This window comes from Pelodiscus sinensis, chromosome 1 (assembly GCF_052426305.1).
Source record: "Pelodiscus sinensis isolate ZL-2025 chromosome 1, ASM5242630v1, whole genome shotgun sequence".
Taxonomy (NCBI): Eukaryota; Metazoa; Chordata; order Testudines; family Trionychidae; genus Pelodiscus; species Pelodiscus sinensis.
This window is the reverse complement of record NC_143052.1, coordinates 101,776,612-101,797,964: the sequence shown is the minus strand read 5'-3', so window position 1 is coordinate 101,797,964 and position 21,353 is coordinate 101,776,612. Positions and strand designations below refer to the sequence as shown.

General features: G+C 40.9%; 1 protein-coding gene across 5 annotated transcripts in view; it reads left to right on the top strand.

Annotated features, from left to right (window-relative positions):
- MYBPC1 (myosin binding protein C1) overlaps window positions 1-16,414 on the top strand; it is a 111,495-nt gene extending 95,081 nt beyond the window's left edge. For 3 of the 5 annotated variants that reach the window (XM_006138047.5, XM_075939289.2, XM_075939299.2), the window contains 3 exons: window positions 1,744-1,880; window positions 2,838-3,024; window positions 16,190-16,414. In XM_006138047.5, coding sequence (XP_006138109.3) covers window positions 1,744-1,880; window positions 2,838-3,024; window positions 16,190-16,290 — 425 coding nt within the window. In that variant the 3' untranslated portion in view covers window positions 16,291-16,414. Of the gene's footprint in view, window positions 1-1,743; window positions 1,881-2,837; window positions 3,025-10,518; window positions 10,578-12,289; window positions 12,330-16,189 lie in introns of all 5 variants that reach the window. The other 2 variants (XM_006138048.5, XM_075939294.2) reach the window with 2 other exon arrangements.
- The last annotated feature ends 4,939 nt before the right edge of the window (window positions 16,415-21,353 follow it).

The following is a 21,353-nucleotide window of genomic DNA, read 5'->3' as shown; positions in this document are numbered from 1 at the left end:
AGGTGTCCTCTATTGACCGGGATAGTCCAGTATTTTCGCCTCCTGTCCAGTAAAAAAAAATTCATAAAATAACGGACACCTAAAACATCTAGTATTTTCTGATTTTTTTTCCTGGCCAGGAGGAGAAAATACCGGGTGCTTACCTGGTTCCACAGGGGAGCTGTCTGGCCCAGAGCAGGGAGACAAGATGGTGAATGGCTGCCGTCAGCCTGTTAGGGCCAAAAAGCCTCAAAAGCATTGCTTAAAGGGGCCATGCTGGGTTTTTTTTTTCCTTAACAACTTTGATCTCCCCCTTTTTTCCCCGGTGGTTTTTTGAGGGGTTTTTTTTGGGGGGGGGGAGGGGATGTTCAGTATTTTTGGTTAAACCATCTGGCAACCCTAGAGATGGACAACAGCAGTCACTTGTGCTATGAGCTAGTGTTAATGGCATTCCTGTTGGGAACACAGAACTTAGAAAGAAAAGTATCTTGGTTGTATAAAAGAGGCTGAAAACAATGAGCTCACGAAACTGAAAATTCTCAGTGAGATCTCTCAGAGCTAGAAATAGTTTTCTAATTAAAAGAGGGGTGGTGGCCAGAAGAGGGGACGTAGAAATCGTCTCGTCACTCTGCAAATTCACCTCTGTGCTGAGGGCCAACATAAGGCCCATGCACTGGTGAAAGCCTATTAGAGCGCTTAAGATGTAAATGGTGCGTAGGCCTTAGTGCTGGCCTTTGGCACAAGGGTGAATTTCACCTTATATGTCCATTATCAGCAAGAAAGTCAGGTCTACTAGATTTTGTTTTATACTCGATCAACACATTTTCAGCCATCTTTATTGGTGGGGCTGTGTAATATAAAGCAGAAGCACTTATGGATTTTCAGAGACTGTGCCAGCCCAAGTTTACTGTCCTGGCAGTTTGGAAATACAGTAAAACTCCAGTGGTCTGACATCCAATGGTCCCCCACTCCTGATGGCCCGGCACCATCTGGAACCTAGAAGTGCTCTGGGCAGCCGGACAATTGGAGCTGCTCTGCCCCCGGCTTCCTCGATTCAGCCGCTGCTGAAACTGACCAGCGGCTGACTCAGAGAAGCCGGCGGCAGAGCAGCTCTGCTCTAGGCTTCCCGGAGCCAGCCGCTGGTCAGTTTCAGCAGCGGCTGAATTGAGGAAGCCGGGGGCAGAGCAGCTGGGGTGCTGACGGGTTGGTCCCGCAGCACCAAGGGGCGCATCCCCTGCACTCCACCACAGACCCCTCTTAGCCCCCCCTTCCGATAGTCCGGCATATCTGATAATCTGGCACCCTCTGGGTCCTAAAGGTGCCGGATTATCGGAAGTTTACTGTACTAGTTGTTGATGGAACAAATTAGGAAAGGAAATCAGTGACAAGAGTAAAAGTGGAACATTAAGTTGACATTTTATAGTCACCTCCTTTAACTACCAGCTTGCTAGTCAGTATTCATATTGTTGTAGAAAATGTGTGTAATTAATTGTAGGCATGCACACAGAGTATGTATGTTATACTTAATATACCATGTATTCATACAATAAGTCATCTGTACGGTATTATCAAACACTACAGTAACTTTCAAGGCTCGATTCTGCTCTGATGCTAGCGAGAATGAGAGCAATAAATGGAGTTCCATTGGTATTTAAAGCAGGGCAAATGGAGCAGACTCGCTCTATTTGTTGAATATTGTTGAAAACTATATGTAATGCTTAACGTAGTGCTAACAGCTCCTAATGCCTTGTATTTATTTAATAGGTAAAGTCTACAAAAATCCAATTTATGAAGACTTTAATTTCACCGAACAACCATTGTTTACTCAACCTTTAATTAACACGTATGCTGTAGCTGGTTACAATGCTACTTTGAACTGCAGTGTTCGAGGCAATCCGAAGGTACGGCATACCCCTTAACATCAGCAAAGGCAATGGAGAGTGTAATCACGTCCTATAATTCACACACAGGGTCTCAGGAGAATGAGCGGGCTAAAGAATAGAGCAAAAAAATGGCAGTCGGGATTCCTAAGTTAGGCATCTTCTCAGTTCTGCCATTGATTTGTTGTTTCACAGTGGTCAAATCACATGTCCTTCTGTCTCAGTTTACTCCTCTACAGCATAGGTTTTATGAGTCCATGAAAATGTGGATTTTTCTCAGCTGCTCAGGAATGTGTAGGGTTGCTACTTCAGGGACTCACAAGTGCTGGTCAATACATCAATAAAGGGTTTTATTTTGAAACAAAATACTTTCTATAATTATAAATATTAATGTTTATATTCTAGTAGTGCTTAGAGGCCAAGTCAATATCTGGGTCACATTGTGCTAGAAACTATACAAACACCTGGTCTCAGCCCGAGTGAGCTTATCTCTCTCTTTGACCAATTTTCCAGAGTAGAAAATGGAAGTGACTTAGTCAAATCAGAATTCAGAATGTTTATTTGAAAGTATTCTTTGATCCACCATTCACTTCCAAAGTTTTCGATTACGTTCTGTGCTTTAGTTACTAGTAAAAAAAACCCGCAGCTATATTGCCAAACCTAGAATGTGATAGATCTTGAAAATTATTATTCGGTTGTTTATTATTACATGGTTTACCCTTCATAATGTAACTGATCTAGCCAACCCAAAAATATTATCGTGATTGAATTCAGCTAAATTATAAGGGCTACAGGGAGCTGTGCTTAAAAAACAATTGCATAATACAGCCCAAACTTATTTTTATAAATGGACTACAACTTCCCTTTCATCAACATTTTTTTCATTGTATTCCACTAATTTATCATTCAATTTTAATACAAGGTCACAAAAAGAGATTAACATTTAATTTCCTATACCTGTGTCACTTTTCACCACAGCCCAAAATAACCTGGATGAAAAACAAAGTGACTATAGTAAATGACCCAAGATATAGAATGTTTGGTAACCAAGGTGTCTGTACTTTGGAGATCCGCAAACCCAGCCCTTACGATGGAGGCACTTACACCTGCAAAGCGGTCAATGAACTTGGAGAGGCAGCCGTTGAATGCAAACTGGAAGTGAAAGGTAAATCCAGTCGTTGTTTAAGAGACAGCATATATTAGAGTCAAGAATACTGTAAGCGGGGTGCCAAGGGGATGATTCTAAATTTTTTTGTTGCCTATATTCTACCTCCATTTTTATTGTGATGACAAACTCCAACAAGACACTCTCTCTGATGTAGCGCATATATGGCAAGCATTAGGCAAGGAACAGTTTTGGATGGAGGAGTATTGGTAAAGGAGGTCTGAAGGAGATAAACTAAACAAAGCAGTGAAGTTTATCAGCCTTAAACAAAAGAACATAAAAGGAGTTGGAAGAGGTTGGAGCAGAACTAATTGGAACTGGGGAGCTGGATCAGAGCTGTTGAAGGTGGGACAATGTGCTTGGAGTGGGGCTCATGGGGTGTGGACCATAGATGGAAGGATGGGGGTTGTGGTAGAGCTAGGGGAGGTCTTGTGCAGGCCTGAAAAGGGGCTGCAGGGATGGATCAAGAAAATAGGGGGAAAGAGAACTACTAAAAGAGCCTGGGGGGTGTCTGTGTTGGCATTGTGGATGCAGGGGGTTAGACTGAAGGACTCTAGAGAATGGCTGTGGGAGAGCTGGACTGAGCCCAGATCAGAACTGGAGAAGAGAAAAGGGGTCTGTAGTAGGAACTGGGGACATGTAGGGAGCTTCAAGGGAGCTGGAGGGAATCTTGTCAGGAACTGATGATGGAACGGCTGGATTGGTGTTGTAAGGGAGCTGTGTGCATGGGGGAGATAGTGATCTGGAAGGCTGAACAGGAGTTAGGGAATGGGGGCAGAATTAGATCTGTGGGGGACCCGAAGAAAGGCATATTTCAAAATCAGGAAAGAGCTCCCTAACCTATTCTTGTTCCACGGTACTTTGGGGCTTCCTAACACCATTGATTTAGATACAGCCTCTCCTCGAGTTACAAACGAGTTACGGACCAAACACTTGGCCGTAACTCGAAATGTTCGTAACTCGGACCCCATTGAGTTACATTGCGACCACACTGTTCGTAAGCACGGGTTGCATTTGTAACTCAGGAACCGCCTTAACAACCGCTCAATGGGAGTTTTAGTCATAAATGTGAACAGTCATAAATTGACCGTTCGCAACTCGGGGACCAGCTGTAGTTCTTCCACTGTCCAATGCAGGATTATTCTGTGCAGTGTATTTTTCTAGTGTTTTGCTCAATGTACTTTTAAATGCCTCATGTAGGGTACTTCCGCTAGTTCCCTAAGGAGAATCTTTCACTGGTTTATAGATCTAATTATTGTATTTGTTTTAGGAAAAATACATATAGAGAATCATGTGGCTTTTGCAAACAGATGTAAAGGAGAAGTTGGTCAGATTTCTGCAACCTTGAATATATCTCTTTAAATTCCTTACATGAATTCAAGATATTTAATATTGACTGCGGGTATTGTGAATGGTCCGAAGGCTCAATCCAACAACTGAAGTAAATGGGATTTGGATCATTCATGCAGTAGAATGTATTTGCATAGGATTACCTTACATAAATTACTTATTTTGTAGCCACTATTTTATATGCAGTGAAAGCCAATATATTTAACTTTTTTCTATAGATTGCATTCCCTTTGTTTTGGATTATGATTAACATTGTGTATAATATCTTGTATATCCTTGTCACACAGCTCAAACATGGTAGCAAGGAAGTAATGACATAAATTGTCTTTTCATAAAGTAGTGTGTTCACCTAATGAGAATTGTAGTAAAGCCACATTTCTTGATTGCCCTGAGACCTTTTTACTATATTCTGGCAGATGAAAGTGCTGTCCTCACTCTAGATTTATATAGTCGGTTTCTTAATACCAAGCAAGACTCCTTGTTTTGCAGCACAGGAAAATTTCTTATGGCCTAGCAAAGGCAGCCTCATTATCACTAACATCTAGAGGCCACGTTAGACTAATCTTCCATTATAACTCCTAAGCCTCCAAGTCCTAACTACCTTACCAGTAGTTACCTTCAACTATTATGTTCTGCACGTAATAAATTAGTCAAAATAACATATTTCTGCGCACACAGTAAGATCTCACGGTCTCTCCCTCTGTGTCCAGTGACTTAACAGATTGCCTCATTTCTACAGAACAGCTTTAAATTAAATGAAACAGGATAATATCAAACACATTCAAATGGAAGAAACAATGTTGGTTAATGCTTGTCAAATTTAGGAGGCCTGAACATCTGCAGATCTTACTGTTGCCGATGACAGTATGTCATTCTTTAGTAAACCCTACAACAGTGTTAATAACAACGGTACACAGGAAAAGATCCAGTATGGTGCTTTTGTTGAGTGCGAGACCCTAGACCAGTAGTTCTCAAACTTCATTGCACCATGACCCCCTTCTGACAACAAAAATTACAACACAGCCCCTGGAGGAGGTGGGGGGGGGGGGGGGATAGAAAACCAAACCTGCCTGACTTTTGTCATCCTGGGCAGGGCTGAGGTGGGAGGGGAGGAAACTGAATCTCAAGGGCTTCTGCTCTGGGTGAGAGGCATGTAACCTTAATCCAGGGTGGTGAGACTTGGGCTTCACCCCTGAGCAGTGCGGCTTAGGCTTCACACTTGCGGGGACCCAGGGCCAACACCAGCCTTGGTGACCCCATTAAAATGAGGTTGCGACCCTCTTTGGAGTCCTGACCCACAGTTTGAAAACCCCTGTTCTCTGAAAACTTCCACATAGTGTGCAGCGGCGGTCAAAAAGGCAAATAGGATGCTAGGAATTATTAAGAAAGAGAGAGAAAACAAGACCCAGAATATCTTACTGCCTTTGTATAAAACTATGGTACACCCACATCTTGAATACTGTGTACAGATGTGGTCTCCTCACCTCAAAAAAGATATTTTGGCCTTGGAAAGGGTTCAGAAAAGGACAACTAAAATGATTAGGGGTTTGGAACAGGTCCCATATGAAGAGAGGTTAAAGCAACAGGGACTTTTCAGTTTAGAAAAGAGGAGACTGAGGGGGGATAGGATAGAGGTCTATAAAATCATGAGTGTATGGAGAGGGTAGATAAAGAAAAGTTATTTATTAGTTCCCATAATAGAAGAACTAGAGGACACCAAATGAAATTAATGGGTAGCAGGTTTAAAACTAATAAAAGAAAGTTCTTCACACAGCGTGTAGTCAACCTGTGGAACTCCTTGCCAGAGGAGGCTGTGAAGGCTAGGACTATAACAGAGTTTAAAGAGAATCTAGATAATTTCATGGAGGTTAGGTCCATAAAAGGCTATTAGCCAGGGGATAGAAATGGTGTCCCTGTCCTTTGTTTGTCAGAGGCTGGAGAGGGATGGCATGAGACAAATTGCTTGACCACTGTCTTCAGTCCACCCTCTCTGGGGCACCTGTTGCTGGCCATTGTCGGCAGACAGGGTACTGGGCTAGATGGACCTTTGGTCTGACCCAGTACGTATGTATGTTATGTTCTTATTCTTTTTTTAAACAAACTAATTTATAAGGCTCTAATCCAGTGCTCTGGATGTGGCAGAAGACATTGAAAACACCACAATCCAAAATACTACCACTGCCAGCCATGCCTGTCTGCCTCCACAACTCACTATTTCCACAATGTCCTCTGTCAAAGAAAAGCAATCTTCACAACTCAGCTCCCAACATTGCCCGGGATTTAGCTCCTCAGTTAGATCCCTTCACACTCACACACACTGCATGCATCCCAAGGGGGCTCCTCAGTAAACAAGTAGATATCACAGCATGTCCTGAAGGTTATACAGTAATTCCTCATTTAACATGTGCCCGCTTAACTTGTTTTCACGATAGCCCAATTTTTTTTTTTTTTAGGGAATGTTTTTTGAATTACACAACCGTCTCTGGAATAACACGATTTCCTCAGCTGGCCCATTGCTGGTGGCTGTGCGGGGCTTCCCCCATCTCCCTGCAAAGTGGCGGAGGGTTCGCTGCTCGCCGTGCCGTTCCCCGCTGACTCCCCCTCACCGGACACCTTGCCCCCTCTCCTCTGCCCCCACTTGCAGGCTAGCGGCTCAGTTTCCCCAGCCGGCCTGTCATCGGTGGCTATGTGGGGCTTCCCCCACCGCCCTGCAAAGCGGTGGAAGGTTCGCCGCTTGCCACGCTGCTCCCCGGCGACCCCCCCCCCCCTCGCCGGACATAGTGTGGGTCCCGGCAGACCCATCACAGGGACATACTCCCAACCCAATCCCCCTCCCTTCTCCTCCCCGTCCCTTCCCCAGAGCCAAACACCTCCCCTCCTTGCTGTAACCCAGTCCCCTTTCTCCCCCAAACTTATGTTCCGGTCCCAACACACACCACCACTTGAAACGCAACCCCCACCGTTTCCATTATTTTCAACGAGAAAATTGACCCCGCATAACACGTTTTCACTGAAGACGATCATTTTCTGAAACGTATCTATAATGTTAAATGAGGAATTACTGTACTAGCAAGTTTTGAACAGACCAACTCAGGAAGCAAGTTCAAAGCCAAACAATCTCTCAGCAAACTAGAAACTCTATCCTATTCATACTGTCAGAGGACAGCTAGCAGAAGTGCCTCCAATAAACTCAGTTGCTGGGATATCACATCCTAGCTTAGCAAACCATCATGCATGTACTGTGATGGGAAGAAGGGTGTGAAACTCATTCCCCTTCGAGATGCCTCAGTCCATTTTTCTCCAAGTTTAAGCAAAACCTTACAACCCCTGCCTTTACTCTCAAAAGCTTTGAAGCCTGATCCTAGGGATCCTTATGTATAGCTCCTATGCCTCCTTTTCTCTTTCTGTATATAAAAAAAAATTTCCTGTGGGATGACAGTGTGACATCATCACGTCACTCTGCTTCCACAGGAGCCAAGCCCCACCAACTCGCAGCCTGAGGGCCCATGTACAGACTGGGAGCTGGGGCTGTCTGCAGCCCTGGCTCTCCCCTCCCCTCCCAGCAGCGGCGGGGTCGTGGGGGGGAGCAAGGAGCGAGAGGGCAGAGCCGTAGCTATCATGGCCTGGGCCCAGTACCCCTTCTGGCAGCTAGAGGGAGAGACTGGGACTGGCGCAGCCTGAGCCCCGGCCAAGAGGGGGCCCCCCAGCAGCCGAAGGAAGAGAGCCAGGCCTGCCTTGGCCCGGCCCAACTCCCCAATGGCTAGGGGGAGAGCTGGGGCTGGCCAAGGCTGCCATGCCTGAGCCTGGCCTTCCGCAGCAGCCGAGGGGCGAGCTGGGACTGCATACCCCCAGAGAGAGGAGGGTTGGGAAGTGTAGTGAGCTGGGAGAACAGTTTACTTAAATCAATATCTCCTTTTTAAATGTGAAGTGAATGATCTTGACAGACCCTAGAGACTATGCAAATGCTGAAAGTCTTCATGTTTAAAGCATTGTATCCACTTTCTACATCAAATCTAGAAAGAGCTCTGCAAATAGTTGTGTTTTTTGTCAGCATCCCGTCCTTGGCTGTGCATTCTCGCTCTCTTCAGCCAGTGATTTGTTAACCAAGTCACATACCTCTTGACTGATGTTTAAATCCAAACTCATATTAACCTTTGGGCAGTGCAGCCCACCCCAGAAACTCGTGAGGTGTACAAATCCGTTTTCCTTTCTAATCCCAAACAATTAGGGATCACGAATCATCTCTGTAATTTATATTCCTTCCTCTAAACTAGCATATTTAGCCATAAGTCTAGTCATCTTTCAAAAGAAGGTTCAGACTGGCATATTGTTACACTCAAAGACAGTAGCTCTATTGTGAGGTTTCAGTCTTACTGCTATTAAAGTCAGTTTAACCAGTGCATTCAACAGGAGTAGGCTCAAACCCAGAAGCAGCAGTTGGACTGAACATAAGAATGTAAGAATGGCCATTTTGGGTCAGACCAATGGTCCATCTAGCCCAGTAGCCTGTCTTCTTGACAGTAGCCAGGGCTGGATACTTCAAAGGGAATGAACAGAACAGTGCAATTTGTCAGATCCTTTGTCCAGTCCCAGATTCTGGCATGTGTGCCTTTATAAACAGTCCAGGTTTGCTATGTGAAAGAGAGACAAATGCAGTGGATATTGCACAGAGTCAGATTGTAAAATTGTAACTTTACTGCTGTTTCCCCATCTGTTTGCTTATTTGCTGATTGGATACTCTGTTAACCTGTCCAGTCCGCTGCTTCAGCAGAAGCGATCCAGATTCTTGTGCAGCACAATGACAGAGAGAAAAGGGATCTCTGGAGGGAAAGAATTTTGAGAAACAGAAACAGATCAGTGTGTATACATATTTTTAAATATAACTTTGACTTTATTCCAGAAAGTTAAAAGAAATAGGGCCTGAGTCTACAGTTATTTTTCAGACAAAACATTATTGATTTCAAAGGTAATTTTTCCCAGGTAAGGACTACAGGGTCAAAGCTATAATTTAAGGGATGTTACATAACTGGTGAGTTTAACAGATGGGATTTATTTGTTTTGGATAGCACATCATGTTACACAAATGTACACTATACAAAAGTATATGTTGCACTAACACTAATTTTTCTAAATAGTCCAGAATTTCTTTCATCTGTTTCTGAGCTGTATGTAATCTCTGTTTTATCATTTAGACATATTCCTAGGAATGTCACAAAAATATCATGGATACAGTGCACTGTACTACTGATATTTTTATGGCATATAAATAAGTAAACATTATGGTAATCATATAGCACACTAGTTCAGTACAATTTTCTACTTTTATCACTTTGCATATAACATCCTTAGGCTTGAAATCTAGACTGTCAGCAGTTAGAAATTTTACCTTATTTCTTTAAACATTTTATTGACAATAATAGACAAAATAACAAGTATTTCATTTTACTGTTGCTGAAATGTTTTCTGTTCATAGATGTTATTTATTTCTGATAAACCTCAGCATTTACTTAATCTACCAGATGTACTTAAAATGGCAAACAGTTGAGCTGCTTACTACAATAGTGTGGCAGGTTTGTTTATCTACAAGGATGCTGAAAAAGCTCATGTTGTAATTTGTAAAAGATCTTCCAAAATTTTGGAAGATGACAAATTATATAAACATAGAATTCCATTAAAACTATTGTATTTTTCATACACTCTCTCCCCAAAGAAAAATTTAAAAATATTTTTTTACAGTTCTTTGAGCTAGATTCCTAATAGTAGCTGGTTTGTTATAAGAATTCATAATCATTGTCTTGTTTCATTTTCTGTAGATACAGTATTTATAAACAATGAGAATCGGATACAAAACCCATTGAAATCAGTAGAAAGACTCCCTTTGACTTAAGTTGACTTTCAATCAGGTCCAATAGAATTCATCATGAATTTGTTGTCATGACTTAATTGACTATTTTGGAGAGAGTTGTTAGCTTTATGAGTGAAGCCAAGGTTGCTTGTCACTTCAATAGCTCAATGATAATAATGGATGATGTGAAAAATTATAATTGGTATTAATCATATTTAAAAGATTAAGTTGAAAAATAAATTAAGTGGGTACCATTTCAACTGAGAATAAATACCCATACTAATATTCTAATTCTGCAGTTTTATATCATGGAATAATTACCCCAGGAGAACCATTCTTCTTGTCCGGGAAGAAACAGGTTTATAAAAAGCATATTCCACTGGACATTACCATCCATTCCATTCCTCTCTTTTTACATCAAAATGTATTTGCATGTAGAGTGTGTATTCTTTAATTGCTTTTAGATTGTACTAGCTAGTGTCTCATGGCATACATTGGCTATGTCACATGAGCAAATAAGGCCAAATTAATCAAGAATTTAGGAGCTAACATTAGAGTTATGCAAAGTTGAGGCAAGAATGTATACTTTCTCATTAGACATAAAGCCATGCATAGATGTAAAAAAAAAAGTGTAATATATGCAACTCCTTTCAAGGGGTGATCTGCATCTCAGAAGATCAGTAGAATTATTGAAAGAACAGAGGTATCATGTTACCCATTTTATTTTAAAAATTACTGCTTATTGTAAACTAGATTTCTATTCTGAATTACTACTTAGAACATCAATACAGGCTGACACTTGGCATGCAAATTCTAAGGGAGAAATACTAATTTTGTTGAAGTCAGTAGGACCAGTGGGTATGTCTACATGAAGTTAACCACCTGCAGCTGTCTCATGCCAACTGACTAGAGTTTGTGGGGCTCTGGCTAAGGGACTGTTTAATTGAAGCATAGACTCTTGAGCTCACTCAGGCTGCAGTTTGAGCTCTGGGAACCTCCTACCTCACGGGGTCCTACAGTCTGAACTTCAGTCCAAGTCTGAACAACCCCTGCGAGTCAAAGTCAGCTGGCAGAAGCCAGCTGCAGTTGTTCAACTGCAGTATAGGTTTACCCACTGGGGCCAATATTTCACCCTTCGAGACAAATAAATTCTCTATGAGCATAACTCTTTTGACTTCAAATTCAGTTTCAACAGAGTTACACCAGCAGGGAATGTACCCCTTTGAATAGAAATGACATTTTTAACATTACCAAAATTCAAAAATATCAACATGGCCATTTTTAAATTGCAGAAATGCCCCAACATTGATATTTCCAATACTGGAGGCATTCAAATGTACAATTTAAAAACTTACACCTGTGAAGAAAATTAAGCTAGAATGAACTCCAATCATTTTAGATATTTTTGAATATTTCTCTTCTTAAATGGCTGCTAGCATTACAATTGTTTAATGCCCATACACAATACTACATATGTAAAATACTTAAAGCTAATGGTTCCTTTAGTTTAGAGCAAATGGCATGCCTTAACTAATGTAAATATGTATTTGTGAAAGGTGCTTAAGAAGGCACTGGTGTGTAACTAGTATATACTTGATAATTTTGCCTTTTAGAGTTTCAACATATGTGTGTGTGTGTGTGTGTGTGTGTGTATATATATATAAATATATATATAATGGTGTGTGGGTGTGTTTTTTTCTGTGTTGAAAAACACAAACATATATATATATATATATATATATGTTTTAGCTTCTTCTGAAGCTAAGTTTGAAAACTTTTATCCTAAAAGTCAATTGTACAATTTGACTGGCTCCACTACATATCCTAGATTAATTACAGAAGCCAGTCATATTGGTGCATATTAATGAAGATTTCACATATTAATGATATTTTGAAGTGTTATTGGATCCCTGCCTTTTACTTTCCATGTGCTTCTCTTTCCTACATATTTTACATGACTAAGGATTAAAACATCATCTTGTCATAATTGTGAACATAATTTCAACCAACAAATTCTCTACTTTGGTGTCAGCAGTTAAGTGCTTACGTCTTTCTCTCTCTCTCTCTTAGTTGCACAGTAAGGATGTTTGAATGTATATTGCCATCTAAGGTAAGCTTTCATATGGTTCTTGCATATGAAGCTTATGTCTGTTTTCACGTCATACAAAGCCTGCCAAGTATGGCATGATTTTCATTATGTCATTTAATGAAAATGTTTTTAAATCAATAATTTGAATGTATATTACATTATGCTTCAACTACTAATCCTTAATCTTTCCAATAATAGCATGTTGTTATAGTAACTACCTTTGGTGGTACATCCACTTACCTTCTGCTATTGAAAATGCTTCAGCTAAATTTAACAGAGCATGTGTTAGGTTAATTACTTACCATAGAGAAAATACAAGTAATACAAGAGCATTTTTCATTTACAGTCAGTTACTTGCATCTACAGATAGACTTCTAAATAAACAAAATCATTTTATATCACTTAATTGTATTTTAAAAATGAATGAATCTTATAAACATTTGCATTACACATGTTTTAAAGAATGCTATAAAGCATGCCATTTTTGTCTGTATTGTGTATTTACCTAAGATGAGGAAAGCACAGTTCTGAAAGAGTTATAGAGTTCAATGATGTAGCTCACTTAGAGTTACAATTAAATAATATCTCTTTAGTAGGATAATTATATCTTAATAATGGAGAAACTGGCTTGTTCTATATTGTATAAATAGAAGAAAATTTATCAATATTGGATGAGTCAGTTTGAGCTGAAATATACGGTTTGTTCGGTTAAAGAGAATGATGTGTTCATCTTGAAAAATATACTTTTGCTTTAAAACTTTTGGTGTGCCACAGAAATGCTTCAGAAGGTAAGTGTTTTTATTAGTGGGTGTGTTTGCACCTTGCAGAAGTGAACATCCATGCAGACTTATAACAGGTACAGTAGTAAAGCAGCTTCCTTCTCACACATACCAACCTCCCCTATCAAGGAGGAATGATCTTTAACATTTTCAGCAAAATATTTATCATTTTCCCATTGTCCCTCTATGACAGTTTGTGGGGTACCCAAGACTGAGAGTTACTTTATTACCCCCTGCCTCTAACAAGAGGTAGCCTTGTCTCTGATGGTTGGGTATTAGCTCTTTCACATCACCAGCCTGTTAGCCACTCAAGTACTTTTCTGTTGGCTAATCCAGTCCTGTCATCATCTTGTAAGTTATCATTAGGTGCATGCTAGTTCCCGAGTCCCTTATATTTATTCTCCTGTGCTATCCAGCCCTGACACTGGCTACTCACAGAAATCCCAGGGCCTCTGTTCTCAGAGGAACACCACACCCCAGTTTGCTAGTTTTACCTAAAACCACTGTTCCCATAAAAACACACTGCAGGTGTGAGCACTTACAATAAAACAAAATTAGGTTTATTAAAGAAAGGAGAGTTAACTAGAAACCTACAAGAATGGTAGAAACATGGTACAATACTAAACAAAATAATAAAAAGCAAAACTGGGTCTAAAACAGATCCTTTACTGTCCCATATACAGTGGAAAAAGTAAAATTTTCTTATGTTTCTAAATTAATTAAAATCTGTTTTAGAGATCTTGGACCAAACTGTGCTCTCCATTACACCATGTGAAATTTTTAATAACTCCTCTGTCTTCATGATAACTCAGGTTTGCACTGTGATAGAGTAATTAAAAACAGGTTTGACCCTATCTCTTTACCCATACAGTGCCAGATCCAAAGCAATGTGCCTTCCAAGCCCTAGATGTTGACTGTGCTGTGGGATGCTTATTCAATAGACACTGCAGTAGGGATGTAAAATCCCATTTAATTGGTTAATGGGTTAAATGTGATGTTTAACTGGTTAACCAATTAAAGGGATGGCAGGAGGGGGGGTCTCTCTGGCCAGGCTGGGCTGTAATGGCTTCTCTCCCACCTACTGCAGCTGGGTTGGAGCCCCCCATCCCCGCAGGCAGCAGCTGTCCTGAGCAGCCCCGGCCTGTGACATGCACAGGCTTGCTGCAGGCAGTTGTTGGAGCAGCCCTCTGCCTAAAGTGGGCGGAGAGCTGCTCCAGCCCCACATGGGTTAACTAGAACTGGTAAGCATTACCTGTTAAGGGGGTGTTTACTGGTTAACCTTTCACACCACAGCCTGTCATTAAGTTCCAGAATAAGCTCAACTCCCATGAGATAGGAAACAGAGCTTTCCAGTAAGTCAGAAGGGATAAAGCAACGCGTGGCAGAGTGAGACCTCAGTTGTTATTGAGACTTGTGGGAACTACCATAATATAAATGTTTACATATAAAGCTGAAGGCAACTGGGAAACAATCACATCACTATGAATAAAAAAAACAGGACACTATAGCACTTTAAAGACTAACAAGATGGTTTATTAGGTGATGAGCTTTCGTGGGCCAGACCCACTTCCTCAGATCAAACAGTGGAAGAAAATCGACATGACCATATATATCAAAGGATACAATCAAAAAAATGAACACACATGAAATGGACAAATCAAATTTCAGAACAGAGGGGGGATAGGAGGGGGAGGTAAATATCTGTGAGCTAATGATATTAGAGGTGCTAATTGGGGAAGCTATCTTTGTAATGGGTAAGATAATTAGTGTCTTTGTTGAGACCTAGGTGTAAAATATCAAATTTAAGCTAGACCAGACTAATATGGCTACATTTCTATTACTATCACTATGAATGGCAGCCCACTAGACACATTCTTCCATGATATCTCCTCAAACTTTGTGGGGGGGGTCTCACAGCTAGGGGTTTCATGGGCTCCAGTAGCTACCACTACATGTTTGTAGGAGAGGTCACAAATGGGCCATAATTTTAAGGGAAACTGTGACAGACTTTGAACGCTGGTAATTGATTTATATTTTCAAGTTGCTTCCTGCAATAAGGAAAGCTAGATATATCGCCCCTATAAAACTCACTACAGAGATGTGTCCTGGCATTTTCGCTTTTCCTCAGAATCCAGGAAGTGGCGAAATGGGGGAAGTGTATTCATGGCTCCCCTCTAAATGCTGACCCTGTCAAATTTTTCCATGTACAGTAACTTCCCTCTGCATAATACAGAATAGGAGCATCTGGCTTTAGAGAGTTCCTTATGGGCATGGTATCAGAAACAGGTTTCACTTTCAGGAGTTCCTGATCCTTTGCTTAAACAATAATAAGTCCTAATGCCATATTGAAGCTAAAAATGAAAGGTCAGTATTGAATCTTAGGAGAAGAGATTTTTTTTTAAATATAGAAACAGGAATAATATTTATGCCAATCCTTCTTTGTTTATTTCTGAATTTATGGTCAGATTTTAAATAACTGGAAAATCAGGCTAAATATGTAGGTGTCTACACATGGACTTCAGAACCTAAATTGAGGCATCTATTTTTCAAAATCCTGGCATTTTTGCACAGTACTTTCATACATATAAATACACATATTTCAGTCAAAATCCAAGAGGCTTAGTAAATATTTTGCTAAGTGTTTATTATAAAATCTAGCACTAATAACATGAATGTCTTTGCAGTTCTTGCCTTTTTTTTCCTGTGTTCTCTGCACTGGACTTTCATAGTCAAATTCCACCCTTAGATACATCTCATGCAGGCATTGTTAGGGATGAAGTATATGCACCATTTATTGGTGGGTTTGCATTGGGTGCAACTGATGACAGAATCTGGCAAAATACACCCCTTTCAAGGGGCTAGCACAAGTTCTATGCACCACTTAAAACCCCAATATAAGGCTTAAGTTATGAGTAACCTTTGTGCTGGCCCTTTGCTCAGGAGTAAATTTCACCATGTATCAAGAGAAAATATAGCACAGGACTGACAAAATCTCTGTCACTTTACTGGGTCAATATTTTCACAGAGAGCCAGAAAAATACTTTAAAAATCTCTTTATCTTGGTAGCTTTAACCATTTGATTATCTTGTTCCTTGTCCATAGGTGGGCTTTCCTTCTTCAGACTATTAATGCAAGGGGTGCCTCCGCATATCATTCATTCATATATGCAAGAAGTGCAAGCAGGCAACTCTGAAGGAAAGTGAGAGCCTGTCCACAGTGCTTTCCTGCCACAGCATTGGAAACTGGCAGCCAGCATTACAGAGTTTTAATTCTTGCAATAGCAGCACAACAGTGTGCCTCCCTGCTTCCTCCCCTTCCCCGTTCCTGCTGCTGAAAAGAAAATGCACGCATGAATTGCTTTGGGGTTGAAATTGAAGCCAGGACAAATTCTGTAATGTTCAGCATTGTTTTCTGTTTGACATTGTGTTTTGTTTGTTTGTTTTTTTAAATGAGGAGAAGCAGCTGTGTAATAAGCATGAGAAGACAATCTTCTACTTTGTACTTTTTAGTGCTACACATATTTTTGTCCGAGTGAAAGTAGAGTGATCAACCAATGGCAATCTAGTAGGGCCTTGACATATATACCTCTTTTGATAATGGATCTTACTCATTTAACCATAATTTAAAAGAACTTAAAAGGTTTTACTGTTAACTGTTTAATTCACATACATTTAATGGTCTTTTCAGTTGAATATTTCTTCCCCAAAAGGATTGTATTTCTTAAGACTCACCACCAATCAAGTTTCTTTCAACTGAAATTAAAGTGTTTTATTTAATGTACAATAAACATGAAGTGTTTAAGATGTACCAAAATCCTGTTTTTTGATTTGTTATTATACATTATCTCACCATATTATAATTTGGCATTAACTTTCCACATTGCAGAAGTGCCAGACTGGGGTGCACGGTGTTGCATAAGCACTTATGAAAACATGATCTTTGACCAAAGAGCTTACAGTCTATGACAATGGCATACAAAAGTTGGGGGAAATGTATACCATCAGATATGTACAGTAGACTTCCGATAATCGGGCACCTTTGGACCTAGGTAGTACCGAATTATCGGATATACTGGAGTGTCAGGAGGCACTGCATACTCCCAACCCAATCCCCCTCTTCCTCCAACCTTATGCTTGGGTCCCGGAGCTGACAATACAAACGCACGTCTCCATCCAGGCACAGGGAACGTGGGCTGAGCGGCCAGCTTTTCAATCAGCTGGCCAGGATGCCGTGCGTATCCCAATCCCCCTCCCTGCTCCCTTTCCCCGGAGCCAAACACTTCCCCTCCCTGCTGTAACCCACGTGAGAGCGGCTGACCTGAGTGGTTCCAGTTTCCATCAGGAGCGCTTGCCATTTTGATACCGCACTATCAGGAGTGCCGGACAACTGGGTGCTGGACTGTTGGAGTTTTACTGTACTATGTTATATTTGTAGAATTTTTAATTCTAATGGGAACAGTGAAAATTCTCATTATTTCAACATGTCCCTCCCTAATTCACTAATTCCTTATACACATCAGATGTGTAAGTCATAACCATGCTGCTATCGAGTTTCTTTCCTCATCATGCAAGATGAAAATGAAGGCTTAGGGTACGTCTACACAGCATGCTTATTTCGAAATAATCTATTTTGGAATTTTTGTTTGCAACATCTTATTTTGAAAAAGCACTTCTGCACTACAGAGAAGCCTCAAAATTAGTCCAAGGCTGGCTTCCCTAATGTTAACGTGAGACCTTGATTTAGAGCCCTAGGAGAGGCACTGGGGAGTAATTACTCTGAATGGCCCCAGGGAGGAGCTACTTCGAAATAGCAGCAGGGGAGCATCCACACTACTGCTATTCCAAAATAGCTATTTCAGAATAGGTGTTATTTCTCGTGGAATGAGGTTTACAGATTCCAAAATAAGCTGTCTGTTGTTTCGAAATTATTTCAAAATAATGGAATTGCTGTGTAGACGCTTGCATTGTGTGGGGTTTTTTTTTTAAATAATGTCCTTGCAGGATGGGGGTTAGGATGGAAGGAGACTTCGCATGCTCCCCTCACCCCCAGGCCCTGATTGGCCTGGGGGTGTGGGGGAATGCCCAAAGTCTCCTCCTGCCCTGAAGGGGCTTGGCACTTAGAGTTAACTACCATCTGCTGCTCAGCTGATGGGTGACTCTAGGCGCAGTGCTCCCCTGCAGGGTGGGGAATGACTTCACATGCTGCCCCACCCAGATTGACCTGGAGGCAGGAGGAGGGAGCATGCAAAGCCTCCTCCCACTGCCAGAGGCGTGGGTGCTTAGAGGGAACCACCAGCTGTTCAGAACAGCTTGCGGTTCTCCCTGGAGGGGGCAGGGGCAAAGACTTCAGGTGCTCCCCCACCCACAGACCAATCAGGGTCTGTGGACAGGAAAACAAGGAAGTGTCCTAGCTCTGCCCCTTCTGGGGTGGCCTGGGACCACTTCAAAATTTTCTGAAGTGGCTCCAGTCTAAAATTATTGCCCACCCCTGTCTATGGCTTGCATTCCATCTCTTTCATCATCCTTTCCAGTTTTTCTGCATCCTTTCTATAAACTGGTGATCAGACAATATTATTGTTCATACAACAATGTCCCTCTGAACAGCAAGCACTGTGAGTTGAAGTTAAAAAGACAGACCTTTGCCCTGAGGAAATTACAACATAGGGAGTCTCAAACTTTTTCACAGTATACTACAGTGTATTTACAGAAGTTATCTTACGAAGCGCCTCCCTCTTATTCATGACAGTGCAAATCAACTCCCCTCTCATAGGCAATCAGACTGACAACTTCCTCTTATTTGCTCTGCTTGCCAGAGGGCTGTTACACAATTGCAAAGATTTATGTGAAAAAAATAACATTAGGAAGATACTGAATGTATCTATCTTCTAATGCAATTTGGTAACTAGAAATAATTAAGAATAAGAAACCAATACCTTATGAACAGCCAGTTCTAAGCAGACAATAAGTAGCTACTTCATTGATCAGCAGTTGTTGAGATACCATTGTCTGAGAACCTCCAAATCAGATAAAACATGATGACAAGACACAGGAGGAGACACTATCAACCTGTGAATAAGAAGGCTTATAATATTACAGTAGAATCTCAAAAATTACAAACACAAGAGTTATCAACCACACCCTTCACTTTGAATCAGAAGTACACAATCAAACAGCAGGAGACACATTCCCCCCCCCCCCCAACCACTCTCCAAAAAAGCATATAGGCTACGCCTACACTGGCACCCTTTTCTGGAAATGCTTAAAACGGAACAGTTTTCCGTTATAAGTATTTCCGGAAAAAGCGCGTCTACATTGGCAAGATGCTTTTCCGGAAAAGCACTTTTTCCAGAAAAGCGTCCATGCCAATGTAGATGCGCTTTTCCACAAAAAAGCCCCAATCGTCATTTTCGCGATCGGGGCTTTTTTGCGGAAAAGAAATCTGTGCTGTCTACTCTGGCCCTTTTCCGGAACAGTTTTCCGGAAAAGGACTTTTGCCCGAATGGGAGCAGCATAGTTTTTCCGGAAAAGCACTGATGAATTTACAGTAGATCGTCAGTGCTTTTCCAGAAATTCAAGGGGCCAGTGTAGACAGCTGGCAAGTTATTCCGGAAAAGTGGCAGATTTTCCAGAATAAGTGGCCAGTGTAGACACAGCCATAGAGTACAGTACTATGTGAAATGTAAACTACTAAAAAAAAGGAAAGGTATTTTAAAAAGTTGCAACAAGATAAGGAAACTTTCTATGCTTATTTTATTTAAATTAAGATGGTTAAATGAAGAATTTTTCTTCTGCATAGAAAGTTTCTATGCTCTATTAAGTCAATGGTCAGTTGAAAGAACAATCATTCTGTTTTGTTCAGAGTTATAAAAATGGATGTAAAATCCCATTTAAAATGTTAACTGGTTAAACTATATGGTTAACCAGTTATCCAGTCTGCCACAACACACCACAGGCAGTGGGCTGCTCCAGCCCAGACAGGCCAGAGTAGCCCCACTGCATCAGCCAGGCCAGGTGCCAGTTAACCGGTTACATGTGCATGTGAATGAACCAGTGATGGTGTGGCTCATCTGGTTAGGTCCTGTGATGGTGTTGTGGTGTAGATATGTGGGCAGAGTTGGCACCAAGATTTGTTTCATTCCCATGGTGTTCATAATTGTATGGTTCTCTAGTATTTCACTATTTAGCTACATACTATATACACACAGAAAGGTCATTTATTTTATATAGTGGAATTATCTTTATAGATGTAAAGAAGTAGCTTAGAAAAGAGACAAAAGCTTACGTATGGACACTAGCAGAAGTTCTGCCATCAGCTGTTATTTCCATAGAGATGCATCGCAGTATTGAATACTGCAATCAGTGCCATGTACCAAACATGGTGCTTTGACTTCTGGTACATTACCACTGAGATTTCAGCTCTTGAAGGGCTGAGAACACAAAGTAATCAAGCACCTGTGTCTCAAGGAAATAAACGCAAATGGAAATGCATAATAAAAATTATTTGTAAGGGATAGCATTGCACATTTTATTTGCGTTACAAAAAAAACTCAAACTGCACAGAATTATACCTTTAGACCAAAGTACAATCCTTTTTACTGTTAGTTGATCAAATATTTCTTTAAAACAGTGTAGCACTTGATTTGGAGTTGACACCTGAATTCTATTCCTGGTTGTGTGACTTAACTGCTACATGCCTATGAGCAAGGCCCTTCACCTCTGTGTCTCACTCCCCATCTGTTAAAGGGGGATAATAATACCTACATTCCTTTGTAAAGTGCTTTCAAATATGTGCTAAGATATCATAAGTCCTAAGAAGTAGTAGCACCTAAACATACATAGGTTGCAGTATATTAAACACCAAAGAGAGGGAGCCTTCTTTTTCTGTTAGGTATTGGGAGATTACTCCCCTCCCCTCTTTTTTTTTCTACTCTGCTCATCTGATGAAATGGGTTTTGCTCATGTCTACATAGCAGCGTTATTTTGGAATAACTGACATTGTTGAAACAATGCCAAGCTGGAGGACTCCTGTAACCCTCATTATATGATAATCTCCTCCTCCCCAATATATGCTCCATTGTAAACAACTTCAATCTCTGTTCACTGTAATCACTAAATCCATCTATGCTGTTACTGAAATAATGATGAAATAATGTTGAAATAATTCGAGCTGGAGGACTGCTTACTTTGACTCCCGGAACTGTCATTGTACAAAGAATAAGGGAAGTCAGGGGAAGAGTGTGCGATCTCAAAATAACTGCGCTGTAGAC